Here is a 23859-nt window from a genome sequence, read left to right as displayed (position 1 = left end):
CAAAATGGTGCAATTTGAACAAGAGTCCCACCCCTGACAACGGCTAAATGCAGGGAATGGCCACCATAAGTGCTAGTGCAAAATTGGTTGACTGCTGTTAGAGCACCGCGTTGAAATATTTGCCTGACAAGCAATACTTATCGTAGAGTCTGTAGCCTTTTCACAGTTGCCTTGATGGTGACAAGGCTTAATGTAGCTAATTGGTTATCTCAATAAAACCATGACAATCATTATAGTTCTAGTGGCGGAGAATTCGAGTAAAAAAAATCGCTCCACACTGCAGCACAAATTATGAATCACTTTTACCCATGATGATCCGGTATTGTATCTACACAGGCAACAAAGTTACCTATGCAAAGACTACAACGTTAAATACAGTAATCAGCGCCACAGCGAGTCTGCAGATAGCCCAGGTAGCAATGTCCAGTTTTTTTTTTATTGTGAGAGCTTTGTTGCTTTTATACACATTTATTTTCCGCCAGACGCTGATCCACCAGCAACAGCGTGCTTCTGGGACTTCGGCAGACCTCCCTCACGGAAACCGTTCCTGCAAAACGACAATCACCATTTTACATTCCCTTCCAGAACATTTTGAAACAAAGCACGAAAGACAGGTCTGTTGCACTTCTCTCTGCCATGGCTCATCATGTCACCTTTTAAAACGTTGGCTACAAGAACCGTCAGGCTGTGGTGGTGCTACAATGGCAGAGACCACCACTGTGACAGGCTTTTATTTGTGTTAAAAAAAAAACCCGCAAGGTCCTTGTTAATTCACTTATGGCACGACAGGCTGGCGCCCACAGGCAATGACCACATTTAGTCAACCAAAAATTAGGAACTAATTAAAGGTATACTGAATATAAAGGACTGAAAAAGCACCACATTATCATTCGTATGATACGATTACCCAAGTATGCAGTCATCATCCCGGTTATTTTTGAGCGGATGACAGCATTTTAGGTGCCTCGTGAGCAGCCGCCAGGCTGCACTCTTTTAGCTACGAGCTGGCGGATATAATGCCACGCCTACCCACGGCAGCGCCTTAGGAAAGTTGGCTGGCAGTGCGGAGTTGAGGATCCCCCCCCCGTCTCGTGCCGTGCTTTAAGAGCATTTATGCTGAACCTCGCATGAATGCGCGGTGACTCCAAAAGATTCAACGGTGCTTTAGTTGCTGTATCATACATGGCAGCCACATACAAATGCGGTTTCTGCCGGTCAGTTCCCATGGCAGGCACTGGTACGGTCTTTGCAAAATGTTGCTTTTCTGGTTTGCTGTCTCTGCAGGCGCTAGTTATCTCCAATCGATTCTGACCAAATCGGGCAAGTAGTCACCCAAAGTATACAAACACACGATGCAGGCAGAGAATCTTGGAAGTATGGACACGAGGAAGCCGAACGAAATGGGCTGTGCAACAAAGCACAAGCACAACAAACGAGTCTACTTTTGCGCAGTCGATGCTAGTGATGAAGTGTGGCAGGCTGTCGCAGCTTTCACAGGCGGCCGTTGGTGGGGCAGTGTGAGAAATATTATCCAATAAAATGATTCCTTTCCGCTCATTTCTGTTTCAAGATGGTTGTTTTGGTCACTCTCAGTGGCACAGCTATCATTGGGCCAGAAATCTCAGCAGCAAATCTTTTGTTCACTATCCCTTTAAAAAATTTTTTGAACCTGTGAGGACAGCTGCAAATTGCTCACATTGTGTCACAAAGGCTTAGAGCAACAGAAAATTTAGCATGTCTGCAATGGAAGCATCTACACACCAAGCTTCGCATTCACAAGTAGACCCACCCAAAAACCTAAGTGTTCAGAGTGGCTAAGGATGAATGAGGCAGCAGTTAGTGGCTGTTCATAGACCATCCAACCAATTCCATACTTCACAGTAAACCTCAAAAGCAAAAGTCTAAAACGGCAATCCCTGCCCATTTATGGTGCCCTGAAACTTTCAGGCTATTGACATCGACTGTTTTACTCACATACTGGTCTGTATGTTGTATAGGTCAACGCCTAACTTAAAGAAGGTAAAAAGAAAAAATCTAATGCCGTAGAGACCAAGCAATCTTGGGAGTCTCAAATGTGAATAAGGCAACTCTTTACTGGAGAATCCGCTGCACTGAAGATGCCGAGAATGCATGTGTGATGACGACGCTAACACCTCCATTTGATTCTACTACTGCCATTCAGCAGACAGCTACAACATATGCAGCACTGCCGATACCACACACTAAAGGCAGTTCTCTACAGGCGGATGGAAATCTTTGCCATTATCACGCGCTAAGAAAGCAGTGTCACTTGTTTCCTCAGTATCAAACATCGAACTCCCATACTATCACTCAATTCAATCTTTCGGGAATGGCATTATTTCCTTCCTTCCTTTCTGTGTTTGCAGCCAGGTTTGCACCTTGCTCCCGCTGTGACTCGCGTATTGGCCCAGAGTTCAGACAGCACAATTTTTGTGGGAAAAAAAAGCAGTATCGCAACTGTCCACATGACAGCAGACCTCCCAGCCAAGCTGAAAAATTCAAACTGCACTGCTACCAGAAGGTTTCGAATAGAGTTACAATTAGCGCCATAGGCAAAGGCAAGCTACATAGCGACAACATAGTTACACCTTTAGTAAACGAAGCGTAAGCATAACACTCTCGAAAATGGCTCCCACATGAGTAACGTGTTCAGGAAGCATGCCTGCACTGCAACGCCGAGTCTATGCCAGTATTACAAAACTTCACATCTTTGTAATATGGTTAGACTGCACAATGAAAACACTATGCACTTGTGTTATTACGTCACCAGACAACTGTGTTTTATAGTCAAGTGTGACAGATTCGGCCTCACAGTGTGCTCAGCAACCCTTGGAAGATACAAAGGTCAAACTGCAAGTTAAACAAGCAGTACTGGCTTGGCACTTAAGGAGAAAACCTACAGCAAGACAACCGTCAAATGCCCCAGACAAATAAATACCCAAGTTGTTGTTGCCCAAATAAAAAAACATGCTGCAGTACCCGCGATCGTTCTGCCGGTTAATATACTAAATGTGCTTCTGGCTCGTCTAGAGTTGTATCCCTCATTAGAATCATGTGAAATGCAGTCAAACATCCTTAATATACATAAGCAAAGAACTAAGACTAAAAATAATGTTTGGTTGAAAAAATCTAGCTAATAAAACTCGATCTGCCAACAGTTTTCGGCATGCACATACTTGCTCAACTCTCATGAATTCTTAATCTCCCGCCATGTAGCACCACGAAAGTGACATGCTACTAAAATGCACTCGACAACCATCTAAAGTTCCAATCACGACATGCTAACTGAGCAAAATACATTAGATGCGCCTCGCTGTTGGTCTCGTGCATTTCTAAAGCAGACATATGTAGATCTGTCAGTAACCTCGGCACCAGTCATAAGAGAGCAGATGCAATAGTATGTGAGCAGATGCAAGAGTACGCCCCAGCAAGTTTGTCTATGCTCACCTGAAACGCCTCCAGACCTTCCTGAGGTGGCGGAGACGGCCAGTGCCTGTGGTCTTCCTCCTCTTAGCCTTGACGCTCCAGTTGTCTGCAAGACGGCCACAAAAAGGAAAAAAAATGCAGAAAACTTAGGACTCTGCAACCAGAGCCGTGCAGCAACAAACAGAAACAGCAAGGCATCAGTGGTTCCTTAGATCAGCACGATTCATAAGTGATGAAATTTTTACATCATGTGCACGCCTTTAAACAGTCGTCAAAAGGTAATCAGCAGTGCTTTCGCGGCGCTGTCATTACAAGATGCCGTGCGCTTTCCCCAAATAAAAAAAAACATACAGAAACGCAACACCGTGCTTTAGACTAAAGAAACTCGTGAAATCGAAATCAAGAAATAGTCACTACTGGCACTGAGTCGGTCGTGTGATTGACTCGATCATATACGTTTAATTCCTTTCTACCGGGTTCTTCTGCTTTACGCCAATACCCACGAAGTTATTTAATCCGTCTTCGATAACTCAACAAACCCTGCACTGAAAAAGCAAACGCGCTTTGCAATCAAAAATGAAAATGAGAGCTTTCTTGTTGAGCTGTTACCAACACATAAGCGGCGGGATCCATGGGATCCATACAAAATGCAAACAGTACCGATTGAGCAGAGAGAACTGTCTGCGAAATGCACTGCTGAATACCATGACGAGAAAGGATAAGCGTAGCAACTCACAGTGGCGCATCTTGCTGTTGGGGTAGCCGCACTGAGCACATCGCGACTTCTGGATGTGGTAACTGCTGCGCCCACAACGCCGGCACAGCGTGTGGGTCTTATTCCTCCGTTTTCCAAAACTGGAGGTACCTTTCGTCTGAAAGGAAAATGCACGAACACGTTGTCGGAGTCAAAACGCAAACCGTGCGACGCGTTGAGAGAGAGAGCCAAAGCCGCGGTGCATGGACGCCGACGGCAAGTTTTCATTAAATCAGGACATCTTCAGGTAAAATATAAAATTGGCAGTATTGGCTGGCAGACATACACATGTTTGCTATAAAGTGTAATGGATTTTTAACTGTAAATTTCCCGATTTCAACAGATTTTGAAGCAACGAAAATGCACTCACCATCTTGACGATCTACCAATCCGGGAAAGGACCTGGCCCGACAAACGATATGAGCAATATGAGCACAATGTTTGCGGTGGCGCTAGTGGTTGCTCAAAATATGCGCTAGCAGTTGTGTGCTTATTTACCTCCTAATAATATGCGTAATCTTGCAGTAAATTAAGCAAAAAGCATTACCGTAATAATTACAACTTACTTGAGCTCTTAAAGGTTAGCGTTTAGCACTTTTTTTTCTTTCGCAGACTTTTCGAGCGGTTGTTAAGGGCAACCACTTTCTGTAGCTAATCGCACCTTGTTGTAAGTTAAAAAGTGTAAGTAAGCATCATACTCACACCAACGACTTCAACAGAATAAAGTTAAAGCTGATGACGAAACTTATTAAACTGCATGGATAATAAGGAAGCTCACAACTAAATGGCCTTTACTGCGAAGTACTCGAATGTTGTTTGTTGTGCCCATTGTATTCAGCAAGTAATAGAACCTGCAAGCATTGGCGTTATGTTTTGTAACGGTTACAGATTCGCGACGTATTAAAATTAAGATCTCAGAGGCCATGTTCTTGCATGCTACAAGCGATGAGACAAGTTCAGTTCCGCAGATGTGAGGAGCTGTGAAACTGAAACTAGAGGTGGTTGAAGTGTCGACCGCGGGAACTAGTGGCGCGGTAGTCGACATTTTCTACATCGTCTGCTGTCGCGAAAGTTTCGTTCGCTGCAGAAACGACAGGCTATAGTCGGATTCTCAAGCTGGTTTTTTGCGTGAATGATGCTCGTAGTGATCGTGAAAACTTATTTGTGGTGAAATCTGTGCACTTGATGACTTCAAGCGAGTGTTACACTTGCCAATCCGCTTTGCGCCCGGTTGCAAAAGTAGCAACAGAAACGACGCCACCGATCATCATTGTTTCAGATCGCCTCGCGATGACAGCCATTTTCAAAGGTGGGAGCATATATTTCGTCGCAAGAACAACTGTCTCGCACGTCTAACGTATGTGTACAGTGCCTAGAATAGCCAGTATATTCTAGGCACTGTAGCATGTGAGTGTCCTTTTGAGGATGACATTCTCAAGTACTACAAGCACCCAAGCACCGTAACATTTACATTTTTTTCTGGTCAAATGTTATTTCAGTGTTCTTAAAGTCCTCTTTCTTTAACCTTTTTGTAATGTGGAGATTACGCCAACGTTAATATAAGCGTTATGCCTGTTTCACATGCAAGCGAACCGCTCGCGAACTCCGCCGCGGCGGCGAGTACACCCTCTCTCAAGCGGCGGAGAAAGCCCCAGCGGCTGGAGCGGCGAGGTTCGGGCAGTTCGGGCAAGTTGGAAATTTTCGCGGCGGCGACGCGGCAGCACCGCATCTCAACCAATGACCGCCCGGCAAGGGTGGCTAGACTGGCCCGGCGTTGCCACGCGAGTTTGTACGCCGCACGTACGAACTTTTTTTTAGGAAATAAATTGTATAAAGCGCTGTTTAATGCTTAAAACGCAATAATGATATTTATTTAAATAAACTATGAAAAGAAATGACAAAATAATGCTTTTATATTACGCTTTTTTTGTGTTTGCAGGCCACCAAAACCGGTTGCAGGCGCATATCTTTTGCCCGCACCATTGGTTTTCGCAGCGGTGGGAAACGCGGAGCGGCGATGCATGTGAAACGAAAGCTCGCGAACCGCTTCGCAGCGCCGCGCCGCTGTTCGCTCTCTTCGCCAATTCGCTTGCATGTGAACCGCCCTTTAGAATAATCTTCCCCTAACATTAGTGAAACATTTAACAACATAAATGTAACATATATGTGTTATTGTGTTATATTCTCGAAAATGGGGAAGCAGCCCTGCTCAAGATTGCAAGCCCGCCAGTTGTGCTGGCACACAACTTACAACGCTTTGCAAGAATCAGCAATGAGGGCGACACTTCAGTTCCACTATGCAGCACATGCAACTCGTATTCACTCACCTCCTAAAGGATACCAAAAGAGTCAAGCTTATAATATATATATATATATATATATATATATATATATACCCATTACTGAGGAGTGTCCCATGAGGGCCATGAGTGATAGTGCCGAATGGGTAATAACCGAAGTTTTCTAACAAAATAATGGGGATGTGTATGCAGCCTATATATGGCGAGTACTATCTAAGAGATATGGCTGCAAAGTACTAGGTGCTATTTGAAAGCACATTTACCGTTAGAACAGTGGGAAAAGTTATATTTCTAATGTTCTTTTATAGTTGTGACTCTAGCTTCATAATAACGTTTAGAAGACTATATTAAACAATGTATACTTTAAACAAGAAGCGTGCTTTCATGCAGGCTTGCAAGTCCGGAGATCCTTGCACCGACCTCAAGCGAGCCGTTCGTGCATGCATTCATTCCGAATGAGTTGGTGCCACTTTCCTGCTCGGCTGATGCCAGCATTACGTCTGCACTGACGCTTGCTGTCCTGGCGAGTATGACGCTACTCTGCAGACTGGCGACATGAAGCACGATGAAATAACAGGTAAGGTGTGCGGAGTTTTCTATTCCAGAAAACTATAGCTGTGTAGGCCGTCTAATAATTCTGAAGGCTGTTAATTGTCAAGAAGATGGTAGATCCGTCGTGAATCGCAACAAGCTGCACAAGAAGCTGTTCAAAACTGCCCCTGTCACTGACAGAATCTTGATGGAAGCAGGTGACTTAAATATGTACAGGATTAAAGAAAAATCTTGATACCCAGGCGAGAAAACCATTGGGTTCAATTGGGGTTTCCAATTGGATCCAATATGAATGTCCAATCAGGGCCGAATTTGGATGGAGGCGAAATTCTAAGCCCCGTGTGCTGTGCGATGTCAGTGCAAGTTAAAGAATTCCCCAGGTGGTCGAAGTTTCCTAGTATTTCACTACGGTGTCCCTCATAGCCTGAGTCACTTTGGGACATTAAACCCACAAACCAATTGTGCATTCGGAACCAATCGATTCCACGTTGAACCAGTTGGAATGTCCAGTTTGTTCCAATTGTGCGTTGTTTGGAACCAACTAAAAGCGCCATTTGGGATGTCCAAATTGGAACCAATTGGCTCCAAATGCACAGTTGGAGCCAATTGGAAAGCCCAACTGGACCTAATGGTTTTTTTCGCCTCAGAACGAACAGGTGCCGAAGTCGGAAACTGTTCATCACAGACAACTTCCGCGTGGTAGAAAAAAGAGCAGGTCCTAGCCCGAAGTTGCAGACCAAGGAACTCAAAGAGCCGTGCATGTATGTTGATCTCCTACCTTTGCAGTGCCTGGCGTTCATGTCATCAGCATGTGGCATGATAGTGCACTGCGCGATGCTTGCACTCTGAAGGAGTTCTGTCATTACATTCTGTTGGTGTTAAGTGCTATAATCGATGAAAAGAACACGGCGAAAAAGTAAAGCGCATGACACACGTCACGTAAGGTGAAGCATACCTAGTCTATTATCATGTTCTCGCCGTTAGTTCCAGCGACGTCCACGGTAGTCAGAGTCCTTCAATAGATCCTACTTGCTCCCCATGCTATTTGTGCCCACGCCTTATGTAATGCCCCTCACCGGAGTTAGCTATTGAACGAATCTGGCGAAACTGAAACTGTCTGAGAACGTTGCTCCAGCCGGTGTTCGAAGTGGCGCGACTTTCAAACGTTTGTAACTTTAAAATGAATCGTCATGGCTTGTTATTTCTGCAAACAAGATCAGGCGTTATCTTGAAAGTCACGCTGCTGAAGTCGTGTCACTAGAACAAACATTATCAAACGTATTGGCTGCTGGTTCAGAGAACATAAATGCGTTCTGTGTACAATATAATCGATTCAAGAACTGAACAAATAAGGCATTGCTCATCTTCCAGTAAGTGTGCAAGCTCCATGGACCTTGATCACAATCCGAAGACAGAAAGACAGTTCGTCGACAAGAGGCAAGGTGCAACCATTGTTCTTGGAAAAGCATATCACTAGTACAACTTCGCCCAACATGTAAAAAAGCATACCTGTGCTGGCCCAATGGTGCAAGGGCGTTTTGTTAGCCCAGTAAAATAAGCATGAATGTATATATATATATATATATATATATATATATATATATATATATATATATATATATATATATATATATATATATATATATATATATATATATATATATATATATATATATATATATATATGTGTGTGTGTGTGTGTGTGTGTGTGTGTGTGTGTGTGTGTGTGTGTGTGTGTGTGTGTGTGTGTGTGTGTGTGTGTGTGTGTGTGTGTGTGTGTGTGTGTGTGTGTGTGTGTGTGTAAGTAAGTACAGTATTACGACAAACGCGACTGTTCGTTTTAAAGGTTTATTGTGCAACAGTTTCGGGAATGGTATTCCCTTCGTCAGGGCAGGCTTACAATGAAACATTGTCAATATAAGGACAGAAAACGGGCGAGGATGTATAAACTCCGCCCTCAAAGCAAACTTGAGAGTGAGGGCAAATGGCCGTATAATGTACCGCGCAGCTGCTCTCACAGGGGCAGTGGCTGAATAAAGCACAGAAAAACGCAGAGCAAAACGGGGGGGGGGGGGGGGGGGGGGGAGGTGGAAATAGTAAAGGAGTAGAAAAGACAACGAATTTTCACAGCGATAGAAAACGGAAAGGAGCGTTAAACACGGCTCTCGGCGCACCGGCTCTCGACGCGAAAGGCGCCAGTGCGCTGTGCGATGTCAGTGCACGTTAAAGATCCCCAGGTGGTCGAAATTATTCCGGAGCCCTCCACTACGGAACCTCTCTCTTCCTTTCTTCTTTCACTCCCTCCTTTATGCCTTCCCTTACGGCGCGGTTCAATATTGTACGCCGTTATGCGAGAGTCACTGCGTCGTTTCCTTTCCTGAAAATCAATTTTCAATTTTCTCAACGTTACAGACGCCAAGCCGACTCTACTTGCCCGATGTACCACAGCTTTCGCGCTCTAACCAGGTTCAGCAGTGGTTAAATCGCAGCTAATTTTTGTGGGAAGGAACTGGTGCAGTAATCGTCCCACATCTCGGTGGACACCCGAACCACGTCATATGAAATTCAAACAGTTATATTAATGCCTTCACAACTTTTCATCTATTTTTGACATAAAAAGCTGACTCAGTCAGCGGAGTGCAAGGGCTAATAGGTCTGAAATAAATGGTTTTCATATAAACACGCAAGTAGCGCCACAAAACAAGCAAAGCAGCTAGTGCAGTATAGGGCGCTCAATATCGAAAAATGCCAGAGTCGCAACAAGACCCGATCGGTTCCATTGCCAGTGCGTAGTCCGGAAAGGTTGACGCGCATTTTGAGACCCCGATTGAGTAATTTGGTGCTAGCCAACTTCCGACAACGACCGATTGATGCGGTGGTTAACCGTACATCCAAATATGAAATTTGCAGCATATATTCTTCAGATTCTGTTCCATGCCGAATGTAGCTGACACACCTTTGTACGAGTACAGATCTCCAGGCGTTCGCTACTGTTCCACATCTCTAAACTGCGTTCCCCTTCCCATTCTTTCAATGCATCTCTAATGACGGGCCTCAAGAATTTCGCCTCCATCGAAATTCGGCTGATCATTGCCGCGGCGGTCGAAATTCGATGGAGGCGAAATTCTAGAGGCCCGTGTACTCTGCTATGTAAGTGCACGTTAAACAATCTCAGGTGGTCTAAATTTCTGGAGCCCTTCATTACGCGCCCCTCATAGCCTGAGTCGCTTTGGACGTTAACACTCCAACCTCCCCCCTAAAACCTTCGCAAACAGCGCTGTTGAAGTATCCAACAATCTTACGGCTTACGGTCTTTGCGGGTTTGCTCTAATGTCACTCGGCCTGTGTAAAGCGATAAACACTTTCTAATGGATGATCGAAAACATCGTACGCAAGCTCAAGTGGCCCGCGTTCCTCTGGTACCTACACAACACCATTGTCTTTTCCAACGATTTCCGCTTCCAACTCGCGTGCCTACAGCAATAATTCTCGGCGTGCCTAACCGACGCCGACCTGCAGCTAAATCTGAGAAGTGGCGGGGTGGAGCCAGGCAGTTGATAACCTTTGGCCACATCGTCTCCAACCAAGACCATTTCCATTGACCGGCCAAGCTCGGTGCTGTGGCGTAGTTTCCAAGACCGACTTCGATCAAGCAACTTCGAAACTTATCAGCTCCGTGTTCCCATTTTCAGCGCTTCGTACGCCAATTCTGCGTCTATCACTGCGCCCCTGACGAAGCTTCTTGGCAGACCACGTGACCTGTCTGCTTGGTCCGCCGAACGCGAGGAAGCCTTGGCTGACTTCACCGTCAGTACTCCGGCACTACGACCCAGCTCCACTCAGCGAAGTAAAAATTGACGCGAATGGCTTCGGCCTCCGGAGTTGCCTTGGCTCAGCTTAAACGTGGACCTCCTGAATACGTCGTTTCGTACGCCAGTCGGGCGCTAACCAAAGCTGAATGTAACTACTCCGTTACGGAAGAATGTTTAGCTGTCGTTTGGGCGCTAATGATAATTCGGCCCTATGTCTATACGGCCGGCAGTTTGATGTCTTCATGGGTCATCGCACGCTTTGCTGGCTGTCGTCTTTTAAAGAGCCGTCCGGACGCCTCGCCCGCCGGGCTCTCTGCATTCGAGTGACATCCGTGCAACCTACCAACCTGGTCGCAATCACAGGGGCGCCGGTGTTCTGTCTCGCGCTCCGCTTCCCAGCGATGCTGCAAGTTCCTCGGCCGCAAGTCTCGTTCTCGAACCCCTTACCGTCGCTGGTACGCCTAAGCAGCAGCGGAAAGACCGACGGCATACGTCCGTCGTCAACGTTATCTCCACATCACCAGCGGTTTAACATTCTCGCGCACAGCGCCGCGAAGTTCCAAATTCCGCACTCCGGGACGGCCATCTCCAAGGTCCACCTACATGCCGGATGTCCGTCGGTGGCTCCTAGGGATTCCTCGCCATTTGGAGTTTGACATTTGTGCTTCATTCCATGCCGATCCTCAGTGTGCACATGCTAGAGTTCTCAAAACATACAAAGGGATTTCTCGGCGTTTTTACTGGCGCGGAATGTACGGGAATATACGCAGGTACGTCCCATCCTGCCTCGCCTGTCAACTCCGTAAGTCCTCCGCCGCGCGACGTCTGACCTTCCCCTTGCAGAAACTTCCATACCCTACACGCCCATTCGGTCTTGTTGGCGTTAACCTCTACGGACCACTGAAATGCACGGTCTCTAGGAGCCGCTTGATGATCGTCGGCCATCTCATCTGGTATGCCGAAGCCACTGCGCTTTCCCGTTGGTACTTCTCGCGAAGTTGCTATCTGCTCGCTGCATCGTTTTGTGCAAAGACACGGCGCACCCAGCGAGTCGCTTAGAGACAGTGGACGTGTCTTTCTTTTCAACATCGTTGAAACACTCAAGGTAAGCTACAATCATATGTTACCTTTCGTGACGTACGCGTACGGCACTACCACGCAGTCAGACGATAGATTTTCGCCTTTATTCCTATTGTATTGGAGTGAGCTGGCCACCCTGCAATACGGACCCTATCCAACCAGAAGTGGCAAAGCATGCAAAAAATGTCGTCAACTGTCCCGTACTTTTACCACAGAATCCCGAGGCTGCCGAAAGCATCCACACGACAAACCGGACGCTAAAGTTTTCCTGTACAGAATTACTAGTCTGGCTCTGGATCTCATCCTAAACGGCGGGATTGCCGTCGATATTCCGCACACAATAACCTGGTCCTTATCGAGCAGGCGTCCCCTCAAGATTTACTATGACCCGCTCCTTTTGCCGTTGCCAGATGTCGCCAGTTTGGCTCCCCTTCATTTCCTAGCCATAGTATACCGAACTATGGTGGACGCGCCTAATATTATTGTTGTTGCTGTTGTCCTCAAGTATAGTTAATGACGCGCACCGACTAAGGGGGGGGGGGGGGATTGGCCATGGCACAGGCAACGACTGACAAACGGTCCAAAACATTTTTTAGATAAAAAAAGCAATGCTGATAAGCTTGTTTACATTAAGGACAGAACGTGAGATGGGATAGAAGGAGAGGTCGTAAATACACTATTTACATAATATACATTTGTCCAAGTTGCCCGCGTGAACAGTCAATGAAGAAAAGAAAAACACACGCGCCCAACACTTTGAACACAATAGCTGGGGTGGGGCCCCCAGCTGTTAATCGTCCAAGGTAGCGCACCCGGAGCGTTCGGTCACTGCGCGATACTACCTGGCTAAAAAAAAAATAGGACGCAAAATTGCTTCTGGGGACGAACGCGTAGAATCGAGCACTCGCGTTTGTATTCTAATAATGTGGCGTTAGAAAGCCGTAAGATGTCCGTATTCGAGAATATTCTGAAGGTGCGGTTGCAGCCCATAATAGAGCAATGGGTCTGTTTAGTTTTGCGCCTAATAGGTGGAAAAGAAGGCGTACAGCCACTCCGTGACGACGCGCGCGACGCTGTCGGACTGCCCGCGCGTTTCTGACGGAGAAGGCAGCGTGCGCGAAATTCCCCTCGAATGTGGGCAACAAGCGACTTTCAAAGCGGTGGAATTCGCAGTCCAAAATCCCACTGAACGCATCGTTGAGCATTCACTTCCGTGCGGGTTCGTATACGCACTGAAGTGATGGCCTTCTAGCAGGGCATCCGCCTCGCATTTGGGAAGCGCTGGGTTCGATCCCCAGTGCTGCCGGGTGTACACTGCTTTTCTAATGGGTACAAGGTTACTCCATGCATGGTGCTCGGCTCGAACATCTGAAGCAAAATGTTTGACAAAAGGGTCGTGGTACAAAGAGTCGGGTTGACGGACCAGTGATTCGTTTCGCAGTCAAACAACCCTAAAGGCGCGTTCCCATTTGAGCATTCGGCGGCGACAGCAAGCGCATTCCGCGGCCGCAGAAGTGCTGCCTCATTCAGACGTGATGGCCACCCCATCTGGGGTCCTCGTCTGCTCATGGCGTGCACAGATATGGCAAGAAAAAGAGATTAATCGACGCTGTCTACCGCTGGCCGGTTAAGCTAAATCCAGCAATTTTGCCAGACGTTACGCCAATTTTAGATATTTAGCATACCGGAGACTTACTAGGTCAGACGTACGCCGGTTTTACCACGGCCGTGGTTTTGTGTAGGGAACCTGTGCATTCACAACAGGTTTACGTAAAATACTCTTTACAGCGTCGTATCATGTGGGCTGCCATCTTCGATCACGTGATCACCCCGCCATTACACACCTCCTAACTGCTCGTTGCGACAGCTGCTACGTCTGATGGTTCGCTTCCGACAGGAAGTGTTTCGGCTGATGTGGCTGTAAAGGTGTGGGAACACGGCACTGTGGTTTTATCAAGACCTTCGAATGACATGCGGGAACCCTAATTAGATCTGCTGAGGCGTGAAAACATGAACGGGCTTCATGTCGCGGAGAGCCGCTCAGCATCCCGAGCCTCTTCGAGCCAGCGAATAGATCGCCTGAATGCTTGTCTTTACAATCACTGAAGGCTTTTCTGAATGCTTTTTGTTATTAATGCGGCATCGCATATCCTTGTTGTAGTGTGTACATTCATGCAGACACCGCTCCAAAACGCTCGCATGCACATCGTACGCATTTGTTTAAAACCTGTTGTTAATGGTGCTTAGGAAACCTAAAAGCTTTTTAGATCTTTGTTAAAGACAGAAAAGCGACAAAAATAAATGGACATACAAATGTTAACCATCATGGTAGCAGTACCATGCATCAGGCAGCCTTCGCGAGATGGCGTTCACACGAACTTCACAATTACTGCAGTCTCACATGTCGCTCGATATTCGGACATGAAAAAGCTCGAAGTCTCGTTGGTGGTAAGTAACAGCTTCACTCCTAGCGCTGGCCTGCGGAGTCACTTTTAGTGACTGTCTCGCATGGATAGCGAGGAAGTGACAACCACTCAGCACAGCAGCAGTAACGCAAAGGATTTATTCCGAATATGGTCCACGAAAACAGCGCTACTTGGAGCGAAGTTCAACAGTATGCCGCACCAAGGCGGCATGTAATACACGAACTGACGCTAAACGTTTTTCGTTCGCATGGCTGCGCACTACACAATCTACAGTAGCGGTATGTAGGAACACCAGACGTCCTTCTTTTCCGTTCCTAATTCGTCCTCTGGCGCTCCTGTTACCATTTGGGGCACACCTCAACTCACGAGCAATGGGGTCTCGCTACTCAGGCAGACGCAACTGCAGATAAAGTAGAAGCACGTAGTGACTGTTTCAGTGGCGGAATAACTTGTTCGCGGGGCTGTACTGTGCACTTAACCCTCGCAGATTTTCCATGATCAAAACCTGCCTTTCTATATTGGCTATCTGACGCTGGCGAATGTCTTTGTTGCTTTCGCCCGTACCGAAATAATGCATGGCGAACGGGCGCAAACCGGTGCAGCACGACCATGTGCGGTTCGGTTCCGTGAAGCCCGCAAACAATCGCATCCCGCACCTTTAAATCTGTGTCGGAATTCATGCAATCCACAATACAGCACGTATTTCCTCTACCTTTCTACATCTCCGTAGAGAAAACACATTCTGAAGAAATACGCGATATTTTCACTGCTGCGTCGACGCGTACATGCCAGCGACTTGGATGGATGGATACGGCTGAACCCTTTACATCGGGCGGTGGCTCAAGCCACCTAGCCATGTCTTGTGAAATTTTACTCCTGTCTTCCTTTTAGCCACCAATCAGATAACCTTCGCTTGGTTACTTCTAACCTCTTAAAATCCACTTTCCCTTCACTACCCTAAACCCCAATGCCTTGGGTAAGTCAGCCCCGCTGCTTTCCACTGTAGGCTGCAGCCCATTATGGCGCCGTCTTCTGAGGGAGCCGGTGGCGCCATCTGGTTTCAAACGGAAGAATTGCGCGTTGAAACAGTCTTTACGTGTCAGCTAGCCCGGCTCCGATATGCTGCAGAAGCATCGATGAGTTCGGCCTAGTGGCGCCATCTAATCGTTAAGAGGGGAACCACTCTTGTCAACAAAAACCGACGCTTCTCTTAAGCCTGAAATGGACAAAATCATCACCATAAAAAAAAAAGAAATAGAGCAAATTCATCATTCGTACGTTTTTTTTTATAGGCAAGACGAGACGAAGCGACAGACCGGTGCCCCATTCTCACCAAATAACGCGCTGAAATGAACCGTAACAATGTCGAATCGTGTCCGAAGAGAGGCGTCCTGCAGTGAAGGGTGCCGCCATGTTTACCGTCCGGGAATGCAGCATTCTAGAAGCGGCGCCAGAAGTTTGGCCTGAACCGATCAGGCTTTCAACTTTGTTTTTCCGTGGAATCTCTGCCGCGGTGGCGGATTCTGCTCGCTCTCACTGCCGAATCTTTTTTTTTATTTTTTTCTGACGACTATATGGATACTCTTCAAGGGTGTCGCCTACCGAATCGGTGGCCTTGTGGTAGAGCATCCGCCTCGTATTCGGGAGGTGCTGGGTTCGATCCCCAGTGCCGCCGGTTTTCTAATGGGTACAAGTTTCTCCTGTCCTGGTGCTCGGGTGCCCCAGAAATTGGCGAAATCTTGGAAAAAGGGCTGTGGACAAAACCCGTGGTTGACGGGCCAGTGATTCGTACCGCCGTCTAACCATGGTCCACAATTTGAGAGGTTTCAAAACCCACTGCTGGCCCTTTTTTTGTCGTCAGGCATGAGAAGTTCTTTTTTTTATGCTCTAGCACACCAAAGCGAAGGCCTTGTGGCAGCAATGCTTTGGATCGCCAATCGAACACTTACACAGTGCTTTTTTATGCTCTAGCAGACCGAATCGATGGCCTTCTGGCAGCTAGAGCTTATCCACCTCACATTGGGGAATTTCGTTCCCAGACCGCCCGCCTGCGTTATTGTTGGGCGATGTCAGTGATCCTATTTTCTTCGTTTCACCTTCGATAAGTAATCGTTTCCAGGTAGCAGAGAGCAGCACCATATATATGTATATCCCTAATGCTGATAGCTGCGGCTTTTTCTGCGGTCTTCATTCGAATGATCGCCTGATGTAGACAGCACGCGATTGACGGCAGTCTAGTCAGGATGGCTGCTACGAGTAACTTTATTGAGGTTCTTGAGATAGGAGCCCGATGGCGCAGTGCTCGTCTAATAACAAGGCCAACCTCTCGGTCTAATGACGATCTTGCAGTCGCTGCGAGTGAGCGGCGGAACGCTGCTGCATGTCTGCGCTAGGTGTGATCCATTTCGTCTTCTTAATTTGAAAACCAAACCAACTAATTTGATAATGGTGTGCCAGGGTGGTATTCCCTCGCCTTCCGGATGAGAATCTGAACATTCATTGTTGTCGTTTAGCGGTATATCACCGATATTGGACTCTTTCACGTTGGGGCGCAGATAATCGCAAACTCGCGCACTTATCTTTCACAAAATATACATACCATTTGTTCCTCTGACTTCTAGCCCTCCACTGCATTTTTCCTATGCCATGGTCATCTTTTCAAGCCAAACACCTCACGTGCCGTACTTCTTTAACATCCGAAAGTTAGAGAAATCTGCCTCAAGTCACTGCAGCTGAATTGTGGTATACGTGTTTCCAAGGATCTCGAAAAGTGATGTGTATCTCTTTCTGGGGCTGTTATTTGCTCGTTTTTCCCTAAGCCCTATTGCGTTTTCTCTTGACCTACTTGAATTATATGTACCTTCTCTGCATTCTTAAATACAGTATTGTGCGTTTTTATCGTGAAGACTTTCAAAAGTTTCTCCGCCTCAACCGCTGGCTCATTTGCGATGAAACTGCACACAGAGCTTGCGTATTATGGTAACTTTTGTATCGTAGGAAGTTTGACAACGGTACTTACTTAGTTGAGCCGTGCATGATGCGAAAACATAATCGTCTACGTAGAGATCGGCAACCAAAACCCGCAGTCGACGCTTTTTCGCTGAAGGGCAGCAGCGGCGCCATCTGTTTGTGGTAGCGCAAAGCGTCAAGACAAGGCCGTCGAGGAGAGCGTTGCAAGGAGCGCGGGCCGTTTGAATATGCCGTTCCTGTCGTTTCGTCTGCTTCTAGCACAGAACGCGGGACGGAGCTGTGCTGACGTGTCTCGCATGGGCTCCCGCCTCGAAGCCACTTTTCGGCAGAAAGAGTCAGCCTTCGGGCTCGAATATTTTGGACGACATCCGGGCCATTGTCCAGTGCCTGCTGCAGCCGGATTTTGCCAATCTACGGACACCTAGGCATATTGCCGGCTGACTGCCGGCTTAGCCATCGAGCTCGACCTAGCTCGTCACCTCTCCGCCGGGAACTGAGCGCCCAGGGACCCGCACAGATGGAGTACGCCGTGGAAGGCGAGAAAATATCACCGTCGGAGCTCGAGGCCGGAAAATGGGAAACCATTCTTCGTTACCGCGACCGACAACGAGGCCTGAAGAATACAGGGCCCGCATCAACCGACGACGAGCCTGCGCAGGGGCACGGCCAAGGCAAGTCTAATTCCAATTTTCCATTGCGAAAGAACGGGAAGAAGCTACTTGCACTCAGCAAGAAAGCCCTTCTCCCGCGCTTACCGACCGACGACAACAAAATCGTCTGCCGACCACAAGGTTGGAATCTGAGGGACTTTGCGCCCGGACTACTACTCTTCTGCGCCTGCGAGGTGGCCAGGCTGCCGTATGATACAGTGAAGAATGAAGACATTATCAGAGTCAATACGGCCAACAACACCTTTACGCTATGCACGCCCGATCGTCAACGGGCGACTGCATACGCCAATATTGAAAAACTGAACCTCCAAGGTCAAACCGACAACGTAACGTCGTACGTGGCGGCGCCCGAAGACTCGGTAAAAGGGGTCATTTACAACGCCTACGCGGGAGACTCGCCCGAAGCGGTTCGCCAAGGCTTCGGAAACCGAAACGAAGGAATAGAAGTTGTGGATGCCCGAAGGATCGGGAAATCCAGAACAATACAAATCACCTTTTTTGGAAAGAAGCTACCCAGCCAAGTAATCTATCAGTGCGGCGTCTTTCGGGTCCACCCCTTCAGGGAGCAACATGAGGTATGCTACAACTGCAGGAGAGTAGGACACCGGGCCGATGTCTGCTACAAACCTACAACGAACCTTTGCCGCCGCTGCGGAGAAAATCACTCGCCTCCACCTGAGGGAGAACAGCCAACCTGCCAACCCGTATGCATCGTCTGCAACGGGGGCCACAACACAGGCAGCCGGAACTGCAAATTCCGGCTGATCAACAAGAACAAACAAGGAACGCCCCATGGCAACCAGACACCCAAGCAAGGGGACAACGACTCATCACTACACGGACACCAGTCTAGGCCCAGGAAGAAGGAACACGGTGCTACCGGAAAAGGAGGAAGCCACAGCCGGAACAACTCCAGCTCGTTCCCGCCCCTGGGGAACCCTGCAGGGAACGACAAGAGAAGCTCAAGCCGCGGACGCAGCGATAGCCGCTCCAATAAAAAGGTGAGCTGGCCAGCAGAGGCCTCCCAATCTATTGACGCTCGAGAGAAGGAGTTTCAGATCCAACTACAATCCCGAGACAGAGAAATTGCCAGCCTTAAAAAAGAGTTGGCTGACATTAAACGCCTGTTACAAGCGCATCAGGTACAGAATGCCACTGCGGCTAGAATGCCACCCACCGCGTCCCAGGATTCGACCAATAATGCGATGGAAACAGACGCTATTTGCCACACTCCCTCCAACGCGTCCCAGTCTTCAGCCCATAACGCGACGGACACAGACGCCAGAATAGCAACTAAAAGACCGCATCCTACAAAAGAAGGAGAGGAATCCAAAAGAAAGGCCGAGGCTTCGGAAGCCGACACCCCGCAGCCGTCGAAAGCGCCTACCAAACTCAGGGCAGACATCAATACTCTGTCAGAGAGAACTAGCGCTATATCAACAGAACAAGCAACCTTCCAAGGCCTCGTTACTACCAAATTTGCAGAGATAGATATTCGCTTTGCAACACTAGAGGGACAGGTATCCCAAATAGCCACCTGCATGCAGCAAATAATGGATAGGCTTACAACTATCGAGGCCCGCCTACCCCCCACCTTGGATCTGTCCACGACGCCACAACCATCTATAACCCAACATGGCATCACGCCAAAAATTTGAAATTTGGCAATGGAACTGCAGAGGCTTCCGCCGCAAGCGGGCCCACTTGCAGCTCCACATCCAACAAGCACCGTCTGTTCCAACCCCAGACGTGATTGCATTGCAAGAAGCTAGCGGCAGGGCTACACTGCCAGGCTATAAAGCATATCTGCCACCTCATTATGATACTAGTAACGCAGCCGGCTCCTTCACAGCCACTCTGGTGCATAGAAATATCACCGCAATTCAACATTTTATAAATGATTCGGAAGAAGATTACACCCTACTTGAAATAGTACCAAGGCAAAAAGGAGGTTCAAATCTCTTCATCCTTAATGTATACAACCCTCCCAGAAACAAAGGCAATGGACTCCCACACTTGTTGATAAACACAGTAAAGCTGGCTGCTAGGGCTCAACTATTAATTGTGGGAGACTTCAACGCTCAACACCCAGCATGGGGATATACCAAAGCAACTCCGAAAGGGAACCTGCTCTGGCAAATCATACAGTCACTAGGGCTCACAACGCTAAACAACCCGAGCGACCACACACGCATGGGTAACAGTGTATGTGTAGACACATCTCCAGACTTATCCCTCTCTAAAAACGTCAAGGACGCAAAGTGGGTCAACACCGGGCAAAACCTTGGTAGTGATCACTTCATCCTTAGCAACACCTTCCCCACGACAAAACTTAAAAACAAAGCAAAAGAAATACGAACCACGGATTGGGACAAGTTCAGGCAACTTCGCGACAAAACAGCTCCAAAGGAGATCTCTAACCTTAGCGACTGGGTTATCTCCCTGAATGAGGATGTCAGCTCCACTAGCGTTGTGGTGCCAGTTGAGAATAGGAGCAGATTGCAGACTCAAAACTGTTACACCTGTGGCAGGCACAAAAAGGCCTCCAAAAACGCTGGAAGCAGCAAAAACACAACAAGCGACTACGCAAAAAGATCGCTGAAATCGAGAGGCGAATCGAGGAACATACACTTACTCTCCAAACACAACAATGGAACCAAATATGTGAAAGCGTCAATGGACAGCTCGGAAATAAGAAGACATGGCATCTTCTAAGACACCTGCTCGATCCAGAACAAACACGTCCCGTGCAACAAAGTCAACTGTACAGACTCATACATAAATATGAGGGTACAACTGAAGACCTAATCAAAGAGCTAGCAGAACGTTATCTAAACACGGATGATAGTACCACACAACCAGACTACCGGGGGACTCCTAATCCAAATTTAGACGCAGACATCACAGACGCAGAGGTCTGGTACGCAATTGGAAAACTGCGGACAACATCTGCGGCAGGACCAGACAAAGTAACAAATAAGACTCTCAGGAACTTAGACGCAACGTCGATCGCGGCGGTTACAGACCTTATGAACAAATACTGGCATGCAGGCAACATACCACCAGAGTGGAAACACGCGAAAATCACTTTTATTCCTAAAGCGGGTAAGAAACTCAGCACTGAGAATCTACGCCCAATTTCATTAACATCATGCCTAGGCAAACTCATGGAGCATGTCATCCTCAATAGGCTCCAAAACTATTCGGAGGACATGAACCTCCTACCTGAAACAATGTTAGGATTCAGGGCCCAACTATCTACCCAGGACATTCTCTTGCAGCTTAACAAGGACATAATTGAAGCTGACGAGGGAACAGGAACGAAAGCAATATTGGGTTTAGACCTTGTTAAAGCTTTCGACAACGTCACCCACAAAGCCATCTTGACAAACTTGTCAGAAATCAACCCCGGAGAAAGGACGTACAACTACATCCGATCCTTCCTCACTAACAGAACAGCAGTGATAACGGTCGGAACAATAGAGTCTGCCCCAATCAAACTAGGAAGTAAAGGAACGCCACAGGGCTCCGTCCTGTCCCCTTTCCTTTTTAACCTCTCCCTCATCAAAATTCCCCCCAAACTGGCACAAATACCAGACCTACATCACACGTTCTATGCAGATGACATCACACTTTGGGTAACCAAAGGATGCGAAGGCTACATAGAAGACACACTCCAAGCAGCAGTGGACATCATCGAGGCATGCGCATGGGATTTCGGCCTCACTTGTTCTGAGCAAAAATCTGAACTCTTCGTGATCCGTCGTAAACAAAGAGGTAGGCGTACCACGACATCCCCCCCGCAAATAAACGTCTATGTTAATGGACGATCTGTCAAAGAGGTACAGACCATGAGAATACTGGGGTTGTATTTACAAACAAATGGAAAAAATACTGACACACTCACTCAGCTAAAACGCACGGTAGAAGCGACGGCGCGATTACTCCGCCGCATAGCTAACCGCAGACAAGGGGTGAGGGAAAGAGATTTATGCCGCCTAGTGCAGGCCTTTGCGCTGAGCAGGATACTCTATGCCACCCCTTATCTGAAATTTTCGAAAGCAGAAAAGGACAAATTGGATAGCATGATACGGCAGGCCTATAAGGCTGCGTTAGGACTCCCACTAAATGCCTCAACCGAAAGGGTTATGAGGTTAGGAATACATAACACCTACAATGAACTAAAAGAAGCCCATTTAATGGCTCAAACAGCGCGATTTGCCAATTCCAGAACTGGCAGGAGTATTCTTACCAGGCTCGGAATTAACTTTCAACCTACGAATAACGATGCTAAAGTAGACTTACCCCGCGCCTATAGGACGGCCCTACTAATCAAACCACTCCCCAAAAACATGCACCCCTTACACCATGAGGGTAGAAGACAAGCACGAGCCAAAGCCTTACATAAGAAATACAGACAGTGCGCTGCAACACTTTATGTAGATGCGGCAGAATACAAAAATACCAATGCCTTTGCAGTTGTGGTTGTGAACGAAAATGGTGACCACATCGTCTCGGCGACAATCAAAACGAAATCCTCTGAAACGGCAGAAGAGGCGGCTATAGCCCTCGCCCTAGCACATACCCAAGGGAGCATCATCCTCAGCGATTCCAAAATGGGTATCAATAATTTCGCTAAAGGGCGAATTACAAACACCTCCCTTAGAATCCTTAACGCAACCAAATTCTCACCAAATTATTCCGAATTGATATGGGTCCCAGCCCATTCGGGGAATTCGGGGAACGAGGCAGCCCACAATAAAGCCCGAGGTTTCGTCGACCGGGCAGTGGATGAGTCTGGCTCCCTGAATTTCACGAAGGACTCAATGATCACATATCATGATCTCACCAATCATTTTAAACTAGAGAGGAGAATTTTCCCCCCTCCAGACAAAAGACTTACTAAAGAACAAGAGGTTACGTGGCGTCGTCTACAGACGAGATCGATACGCACCCCATCACTCCTCGCGCACATTTATCCAGATCTTTGCAACGCAAACTGCAAACACTGTGGCCAACGTGCTACCTACGATCACATCCTGTGGGACTGCAAAATAGAGCCACCTCCGGGTGATCTAGTTACAGCTCCTTCTCTCGAGCGGTGGGAGACCGTGCTGGCTAGCTCTGACCCCAGAACGCAAGTTTTGGCGGTGGAGTGGGCTGACAAAGTCGTCGAGGGCTATGTACTCTCGACCACTTAACGCGACCTCTTGCCAAGCTCTTCCCGGCGAATAAAATGTTTTACAATCACAATCGTCACAATGACGCAGAGACCAAAGAAAAATTCCTTAGAAACACAAGACGCCAAGTTTCTCAGCTTAAGCCGGTATAATGGGATTTCGATGAAAACAAACTAAGGAACCTCCGCTACCAAAACTGTTCCGAGGCTCTCCACTATAGCCCCGCCGCAGTGGCTCAGTGGTTACGGCGCTCGGCTACTGATCCGGAGTTCCCGGGTTCGAACCCGACCGCGGCGGCTGCGTTTTTATGGAGGGAAAACGCTAAGGCGCCCGTGTGCTGGGCGATGTCAGTACACGTTAAAAGATCCCCAGGTGGTCGAAATTATGCCGGAGCCCTCCACTACGGCACCTCCTTCTTCCCTTCTTCTTTCACTCCCTCCCTTGTCCCTTCCCTTACGGCGCGGTTCAGGTGTCCAAAGATGTATGAGACAGATACTGCGCCATTTCCTTTCCCCAAAAACCAATTATTATTATTATTATTATTATTATTATTATTATTATTATTATTATTATTATTATTATTATTATTATTATTATTATTATTATTATTATCCACTATAGTATCCCTAATCAGTTTTGGTGTACAAATATCAAGATCTCGTTTGCG

General features: G+C 47.5%; 1 protein-coding gene across 1 annotated transcript; it reads right to left on the bottom strand.

Annotated features, from left to right (window-relative positions):
• Positions 1 to 414: 414 nt before the first annotated feature.
• LOC144109519 (large ribosomal subunit protein eL37-like) lies at positions 415 to 4647 on the bottom strand. The gene is made up of 4 exons (XM_077642343.1): positions 4572 to 4647; positions 4184 to 4319; positions 3469 to 3553; positions 415 to 547 (listed from the first exon to the last, which is right to left on the bottom strand). Exons 1-4 carry the CDS (start codon positions 4572 to 4574, stop codon positions 469 to 471), a joined length of 303 nt encoding a protein of 100 aa, XP_077498469.1. The 5' UTR covers positions 4575 to 4647; the 3' UTR covers positions 415 to 468.
• Between the last annotated feature and the right edge of the window lie 19212 nt (positions 4648 to 23859).

The sequence above is a fragment of the Amblyomma americanum genome, chromosome 11 (genome assembly GCF_052857255.1).
Source record: "Amblyomma americanum isolate KBUSLIRL-KWMA chromosome 11, ASM5285725v1, whole genome shotgun sequence".
In the NCBI taxonomy this organism is placed as follows: Eukaryota; Metazoa; Arthropoda; class Arachnida; order Ixodida; family Ixodidae; genus Amblyomma; species Amblyomma americanum.
This window is presented reverse-complemented; position numbering and strand designations above follow the sequence as displayed.

Bases quoted from the DNA above. Each gene is read 5' to 3' on its own strand.
- LOC144109519 (XM_077642343.1), bottom strand. The intron at 3,554-4,183 runs GTGAGTTGCTAC...GCCGTCTTGCAG, and splicing joins CAACAGCAAGATGCGCCACT to ACAACTGGAGCGTCAAGGCT. The intron at 548-3,468 runs GTGAGCATAGAC...GTCGTTTTGCAG, and splicing joins AAGGTCTGGAGGCGTTTCAG to GAACGGTTTCCGTGAGGGAG.